At 54.2% G+C, this 7,822-nt stretch overlaps 1 protein-coding gene across 1 annotated transcript; it reads left to right on the top strand.

Annotated features, from left to right (window-relative positions):
• Window positions 1-755: 755 nt before the first annotated feature.
• LOC103172089 (zinc-binding protein A33-like) lies at window positions 756-3,188 on the top strand. Its single transcript, XM_007884890.2, has 5 exons — window positions 756-1,195; window positions 1,283-1,378; window positions 2,176-2,198; window positions 2,296-2,411; window positions 2,576-3,188. Exons 1-5 carry the CDS (start codon window positions 794-796, stop codon window positions 3,109-3,111), a joined length of 1,173 nt encoding a protein of 390 aa, XP_007883081.1. The 5' UTR covers window positions 756-793; the 3' UTR covers window positions 3,112-3,188.
• Window positions 3,189-7,822: the final 4,634 nt, after the last annotated feature.

The raw sequence follows: 7,822 nt of genomic DNA, 5'->3' as shown, positions 1-7,822 counted from the left end.
CAAGAAGCCTTGCCGGACAGCGATATCAATGGCAAGCTGTGCGGTTGCAGAGTGCACCCTCTGGGGGTCCCTCCAACAACAACAAAATGACATTTGTAAAGCGCCTTTCACGTCGGAAGGACGTGCCAAGCCTTGGCTCTTGCCGACCTGAGCCAAATACTTTCCGGTATTAGGTAAGCAGGATGTGTCCCTCCAGGGAGACAGTGGGCGCACCATTCCAACAATCTATCTTTATGCGCACCATTTCCACGGGTAAGGGGGAATGCGTGGCATCCTCAACTCGGTTTGGAGACTCTAAAGGACGGTGATGGGTTTTCGCAAGTGTCGAACGTCCAGCTGACTGAATAAAACGGTCACCTCCGCTGGCGGCGGTACACCATCAGTGCTGTTTATCCTGTATTCCGCAACTAACCCTCTGCCCACCAGCTCACACACCGGCCCCGAGTGCCGCCCTCGCTCCTGCAACCCCCCCCCCACCCCCCTCCCGTGACCCCCTCACTCCACTCTGTGTTATTTTTCTCTCTCCCTCAGCTCCGGCCTCTCTGACTCTGGATAGCTTGGGGGCCCTACATCATGAGTTAACTGGTTTATCGGTTTAATCGGCCCAGAGGACCACCTTTCTCCATCGGGGCTTTGGCTCACAGCGGGTTATCAGGGGCTGAGAGGGAAGACTCACAGCACCCCAGTGACTGGTCCCTGAAGTGTTCTGCAGTTGTGCTCAGGACGCATTCATTTGATAATCGCAAACAGGGAAAGTGAAAGCAGTTTTGAATCAGGAAGTGCTGAGGGTGAAATGGCTTCCCAACGCCAGGCTGACAGTCAGACCGAGGAGTTAAAATGTCCGGTGTGTCCGCAGCTCTTTGCCGATCCCGCCACCCCGAAGTGCGGCCGCAGCCTCTGCCGCTCCCGCATCACGCCGGGCTGCGAAAAAGAGGGGCCGAGCTCCTGCCCTGTATGTCAGGAGCCCTTCTCAGAAAGGAACCTCAAGGCCCTGGCGTATCTGTCGAAGAAAGCTCAGGGTTTGAGCCTGGCTTCGAAAGAGACGGTTATCACAAGTCACTGTGAGGAACACCGGGAAGAATCAAAGCTGCTGTGCGAAATTGAAGAGAAACTGATCTGTGACCCCTGCAGAGATGCACAGGAATACAGAGATCACAATTCCTTGGCCAGTGACAAAGCTGTTGAAATCGACAAGGTAAAAAATAGCCCTCACCACGGGATTAATTGATATTAATTCACATTGTCGCAGTCAAACAATTTTCCTCTCTGTATTTTGTTCCAGGAAGGCGTGAACTCCGCCTCAGCTTCTCCCGCGCAGAGGGAGGCCACCGCTCCAGAAGCTGAAGGGAAACGGAAACAAGAGGTCTCACAAGTTAACGTAAGTCGTTTCGGGGGCTGATGTCTGGACTCTCGGTCGCATTTTTCACTTGAACCGCGTGAGCTCGAAACCCTCCTCTTTTGACTGAGCCTTCGACCACCCTCCTCCCCTCCTCCTTCCCCAATCCCAACACCGATCCCGGGTCCAAATCCCTGACTGTTCAGCACCTTGCCTTCCCGACGTGAAAGGTGCGGGACAAATGCAATTTATGTATTGTATATCCGACATTTCATTGTGCAGAAACAGGTGCCAACATCCGGGGACACTTTAGCTGTGGTGATCCTGAGCTTTAGCATTTATTTATCTGTGGGAGAATGTTACAATCATTCACCTTCTAATTAAAGTGTAATCCCGTTAATGTTCTAATGTACAGTAACTACAGATGCGCATCTGGAAGGTACTGTGTGTGTGTGTGTCTGTACGTAAGCAGATCTCACTGTGTGTCCCCGTCTATAATCGCACGCAAACGGCACTTTATAGTTGTTCTATATCTGAACAGTATAATCCCATTAAAGTTCTACTTACTGTATCTACAGGTCAGTAGGTGTAACTTACTGAGCGTGAGTGTGTGTCTGTACGCAGGTCTCATGTGTCCCTGACGACGAACACACACAAACACCACTTTATACTTTCTCTCTATCTGAACTTTCTGGCTTTGGAGACGACACTGAGTGACGAACGTTCCTGTAATAATTACAGTGAACCGTTCTGCAGAATTCTACTCTGTGTATCTGAGTTTACAATGTCGTTCGTGTCTCAGTCTGAGCTCAGATCTGTCTTGTGTTTTATTTCATTAGGAGGAAACTGCTCGGAAGCGAAGGTATGAAACGTTCTTCAAAAAATATTCCCAGAATTCACAACACAAACCAAACGCAATGCGCAGTTTCACTTCATAATGTGAACGTCTCTTACTTTAGCATCGGTGCGGAGGATATTCAGCTGTCGTTACCTGAGGGTGATCTTCCTGTGGGGATCTACAAAGAACCTGCACAGTGCACAACTGGGAGAGAGATTACAGACCTCGACAGTCCAGGTAAACGTCTCCCATTTTCAGAATGAAGGTGTGTGAATAGTCTGACGTTCACCTGGATCCTAACAAATTAAACAGCCCAGGGCACTTTACCCTTGAATTATCTCTAAGTCACCAGTCCGTGGCGCTGTGTGAGCGCTTTTAATCCACTGTTTCCTCTTCCTCAGCTCCGGTCTCTCTGACTCTGGATCCTGACACAGCCCATCCCTGGCTCGTCCTGTCTGAGGACCTGACCAGCGTGAGACTCGGAGACAAACGGCAGCCGCTCCCTGACACCCCGAAGAGGTTTGGTAAATATCTGATTGTCCTGGGATCTGAGGGCTTCACATCAGGGAGACATTACTGGGAGGTGCAGGTGGGCAACAAGACTGAGTGGCTTGTGGGACTAGCCGGAGAGTCCATCAACAGGAAAGGACCGATCACCTGGTCACCGGAGGGTGGGGTCTGGGGTGTGTGGCTCAGGAGCGGGGTCTACGGGGCTCTGACTTCATTTCCTCCCCCAGAGCTGCCCCTGACAGTGAGACCCGGGAAGATTAGGGTTTACCTGGACTATGAGGGGGGACGGCTGACATTTTTCAACGCTGATAACGTGTCTCCCCTCTACACCTTCACCCACACTTTCACTGAGAAACTTTACCCTCTCTTCTATCCCGGTTTGAATGACGACAGCGAAAACTTGGAGCCGCTGAGAATCTGCCGGTAATAACGCAGGGGGTGGGACTCTGGATTGTACCCAAGGTGTAAACTTTGCTCACAATAAAGCATCTGATACAACGTCAACCCAGAAAATATTTCCTCCAGTATCGCTCCGGCTGGTGATAAAATTCGATGGTATAGATGGTTGGAATAGATTGTGAGCTCTCTCTCTCTCTCTCTCTCCCTCCCTCCCTCCCTGGAGGGATGCATCCTGCTTACAGGTGGAGGGAGTCCTGCAGCTCAGTGGTTAGAGCACTCGCTTTGCAAGCGAGAGACCGGAGTTCAATCCCCGGCAGGTCAGGGCCAAACCTCGGGCAAGTTTCCTTACTCCACACACCTAATAATAATCCCTCCAAAACCCAAACAATGATAAATTGGTAACTGTCAATCCACGACTGTTCGTGGGACACTGCTGTGCGCAATGGGCTGCCGCGTTCGCCCACAAATCTACGGTCAATTCGCTTTACAGTACACTCTGTGAAGCGCTTTGGGACGTCGAATTCAAGATCCTCATCCTCACCTACAAGGCCATTCACGGCCTCGCTCCCACCTACCTCTCCGACCTACTATCCCCCTACTTACCTGCCCGTACCCTCCGTTCCTCCGGCTCCGGTCTGCTCCACATCCCCCGCCCCAACCGCCCTACCATCGGTGGCCTTCAGCCTCTCAGCCCCGAGGCTCTGGAACTCCATCCCCAGTGCCTTCGCCGCTTCCTCCCTTTCCTCCTTCAAGGCCGGTCTCAAGACCTTTGTCTTTGACCGAGCCTTCAGCTCCCCTCTCGACTCTCTACCCCCTCCTCGCTCCCTCCCTCCCCTCCCCCTGACCATTTCCCCCCACTGCTCGGGTCCTAACCCAACTGTACAGCGCCTCGGGACGTCCTCCCGACGTGAAAGGCGCTCAATAAATGGAATCTTGTTGTTGTTGTTGTTGTCGAGAAGACGTGAAAAGCGCTATATCAAATGCAAGGATTATTATTATTAATATTATTATTATTACCTAATTCTGAAGAGGTATCGGGCGCAGGTTGGCAAGAGCCAAGGCTTGGGGTGACCCCAGAGTGCGCATTGGGGGGTAACTGCTGGAGTCTAACCAGCCCGATACCGCGTAGCTTGCCTTTGAGCGCGCCGTCTGGAAAGCATTCCCGCTGCTTATCCGGCGAGGACCGCTCTCTCCGTGAGGGCTTCGGCTCGCGGCGGGCCGGGGGGAGCAGAGGGCGAGCGCGCGGGGAGTCGGGAAGTGACGTTGCAAATTCCAAAAATAACGGCTCCAACGACCGCCGCGGACGACGCCAGAAGGTGGAAGGGCTTCAGCCACTGCCAGGGAATTCCCTCAAACCCTCCTCACCCGCTTATCGTCCCTCTCCAGGGTCCCTGCTCCTCGGCTGCTAGTCCTCTCCTCTCCTGCCTCCCTCCCCCCCCCCGCCTCCCCCCACCTTTCCCTTCTCCCTCCTCCTTGCCTCAAGTATTCGGCCACAAACCACGCAGTCACTACACTTCACAGTGTATCCTGTGAAGCGCTTTGAGACGTCTCGACGGCGTGATAAGGCGCTGCATCAAACGCCAGGATTATTATTACTATTATTATTATTACTTTGCTCTTCCTGGAACCTAACAACAACAACTTGCACTATATATATATATAGCGCCCTCCGCGCAGGATAGCGTCTCAGAGGCTTAAAATCCACCGGCGACTCAAACCGGCGTCTCGGATGTCGAACCAGTGACTCGGTTTCGCCCACAGAATGCCCCAGTCACTCCGCTTTACAGTACGTTCCGTGAAGCGCTTTGAGACGATTCAACGGCGCGATAAGGCGCTGTATCAAACGCCACATTATTATTATTATTATTATTATTATTATCATCGTCCTTCTTTTGGGGCAGGTGAGTGGGGTCTCCTCGAAGCTGAATTGGTCCCGAGGCCAACGGAGAGTCAGAATCGAGCCGGGCCCTCTCCCGTGACGGTCTCTGGGCCCCGGCTCCTGAGCCAGGAGGGTCCGCACCGCTGACCACGCCACCGCCCGGCCCTGGCCCATCGGCGGGACCCGGAAGGACACTTCAGGGAATCCTCCCCCTCGGCTCCTGCTAACTCTGCAGCCAAAGCCCTAACTCAGTTAACCAGCGGCCGGGGTGGTCCCAGCAGCGGGAAAGCTTGGCCAGACCGCGCTCGCTCTCCCTCTCAATGACGTTGACGTGGTTTGAGCCGGTTGGACTCCAGCAGTTAGTTACTCCCCCAACCCAAGCCTTGGCTCTCGGCGACATGTCCCCTAATCCTTTCCGGAATTAGGTCATCAGGATGTGTCCGTCCACGGGTGAGAGAGAGAGAGAGAGAGAGAGAGAGAGGGATTCCATCCCAACAATCCCATCTCTGGGACCTCCAGGTGTAGGTGGGACGCACGGAAATCTCAGTTTGGTTTGGAGCGCTTAAAACACGCTGATGGGTTCCCGCGTGGGTCAGACGCCCGGCTCAGACCTCCCCCCGCCCCCCAAAAAAGAAAAAAAAAGTCAGCAAACCCTTCCGCAGCTCCTTCCTCTCCCGTCTGCTTCTCTCCTTCACCCTCCTCCTCTTCCTCTTCCTCTCCCCCCACACCCCCCCCCCCCCTCTCCCCCCACCGTCTCGGAAGTTTTAAAACGTTTTGTTTTTTGTACATAAATCCTTAAATTAGCCGCGGTTTGAATTCCTGCCGCGATCGACCTGCGGGTCTTGATCACTGAAATGACGCCCTGACGCTGACGCCCCTCAGATCTGAATGTCGGATCGGATCCGATTCACACTGGACTTTGTGGGACAACTTAACAAGAGGGGCGTTACGCTTCCACAAAGCAGCGAGTTTTGGGGGGGAGGAAGGAGGGGAGGAGGGATGACCGGCAGATACCTTTGATCGAGCACTTTAGACAAGCGACCTCCTCTTCTCTATCCTACGCATTGCACTATTTCCGTCCTGAAGCGAGGCCCTGGAAAGCAGGAAAATGAATCGTTTTTTTTTTAAAAAAAAGATTATTATTATTTAATGAAAATAAAAGATCCAAGCTTTCCCGCCACGCCTCTGGTCCGGTGCACGGGCCGCCGACTGTGTTTGACTGACCGCCGGTTTCTGCTTCAGAGGGGTGTCTGTGTTGTGTGTCTCTGTGTCTGCGTACGTGTGTGTGTCTGCGTCTCTGTATGTGTGACTGTGCGTGCATGTGTGCGTGTCTGTGTGCGTCTGTGTCTCTGGATGTGTGCGTCTGTGTGCGTGTATGTGTGTGTCTATATCTCTCTGTGCGTCTGTGTGCGTGTATGTGTGTGTCTGTGTCTCTACGTATGTCTGTGTGCGTGTATGTGTGTGTCTGTGTCTCTACGTATGTCTGTGTGCGTGTATGTGTGTGTCTGTGTCTCTCTGTGCGTCTGTGTGTGTGTATGTGTGTGTCTGCGTCTCTCTGTGCGTCTGTGTGCGTGTATGTGTGTGTCTGTGTCTCTCTGTGCGTCTGTGTGCGTGTATGTGTGTGTCTGTGTCTCTCTGTGCGTCTGTGTGCGTGTATGTGTGTGTCTGCGTCTCTGTATGTGTGTGCGTGGCGTACGGAAACGCGCCCCAAGGCTTTTGTCCTGCGCGAGAAGAGATTATTACCCCCTCCCTCGTGCCAATCTCCCTCCCCTCCTTCAAGGCCCATTTCAAGACCCTTCTCTCCGACCATACTTTCGGTCACCCTCCAACCCCCACCCTCCAACAGCCCCCACCCTCCAACACCCCCCACCCCAACACCCCCACCCTCCAACAACCCCCACCCTCCCAACCCCCACCCTCCAACCCCACCCTCCAACAACCCCCCACCCTCTCCAACAACCCCCACCCTCCCAACCCCCACCCTCCAACACCCCACCTCCAACACCCCCCACCCTCCAACAGCCCCCACCCTCCCAACCCCCACCCTCCAACACCCCCCACCCTCCAACACCCCCACCCTCCCAACCCCCACCCTCCAACACCCCCCACCCTCCAACAACCTCCACCCTCCAACCCCCACCCTCCAACACCCCCCACCCTCCAACACCCCCACCCTCCCAACACCCCCACCCTCCAACAACCCCCACCCTCCAACAACCCCCACCCTCCCAACCCCCACCCTCCAACCCCCCCACCCTCCCAACACCCCCACCCTCCAACACTCCGCACCATCCCAACCCCCCACCCTCCAACCCCTGATCCCAACCCCCAGACTTGGGCAGTGGGGTGGGGGTGGTGGGCAGTGGGTGGTGGTCGGGGGCTTTGAGACGTCTCGATGATATGAGTCCTGGAGCTATCCCAGACACACACACAGACACGTCTCTGTTACCTGCAGTAAGCAGGAAACCTCTCGTTAGTCGATTGGGGGATGTGTGTGCGCGTGTGTGCGTTGGGGGGGGAGGGGTATCTGTATGTGTGGGGGGGGGAGCTATCTGTGTGTGCATGCGTGGGTGTATCCGTGTGTGTGTATCTGTGTGTGTGTGTATCTGCGCGTGTGTGTATCTGCGTGTGTATCTGTGTGTGTGTATCTGTGTGTGTGTGTATCTGTGTGTGTGTGTGTATCTGTGTGTGTGTATCTGTGTGTATCTGTGTGTGTGTGTGTATCTGTGTGTGTGTGTGTATCTGTGTGTGTGTGTATCTGTGTGTGTGTGCGTGTATCTGTGTGTGTGCGCGTGTGTGTGTGTGTATCTGTGTGTGTGTCTGTGTGTGTGTGTATCTGTGTGTATCTGTGTGTGTGTGT

This window comes from Callorhinchus milii, unplaced genomic scaffold (genome assembly GCF_018977255.1).
Source record: "Callorhinchus milii isolate IMCB2004 unplaced genomic scaffold, IMCB_Cmil_1.0 Scaffold30, whole genome shotgun sequence".
NCBI lineage: Eukaryota > Metazoa > Chordata > Chondrichthyes > Chimaeriformes > Callorhinchidae > Callorhinchus > Callorhinchus milii.
Note: the sequence above shows the minus strand (reverse complement) of the source record. Positions and strands in the feature narration are given on the sequence as shown.

Excerpts from the sequence above, each read along its gene's own strand:
- LOC103172089 (XM_007884890.2), top strand. The coding sequence starts at position 794 with ATGGCTTCCCAACGCCAGGCTGACAGTCAGACCGAGGAGTTAAAATGT. Across the intron at positions 2,199-2,295 it reads GAAACTGCTCGGAAGCGAAG|CATCGGTGCGGAGGATATTC; the intron begins GTATGAAACGTT and ends CTCTTACTTTAG. Across the intron at positions 2,412-2,575 it reads TACAGACCTCGACAGTCCAG|CTCCGGTCTCTCTGACTCTG; the intron begins GTAAACGTCTCC and ends CCTCTTCCTCAG.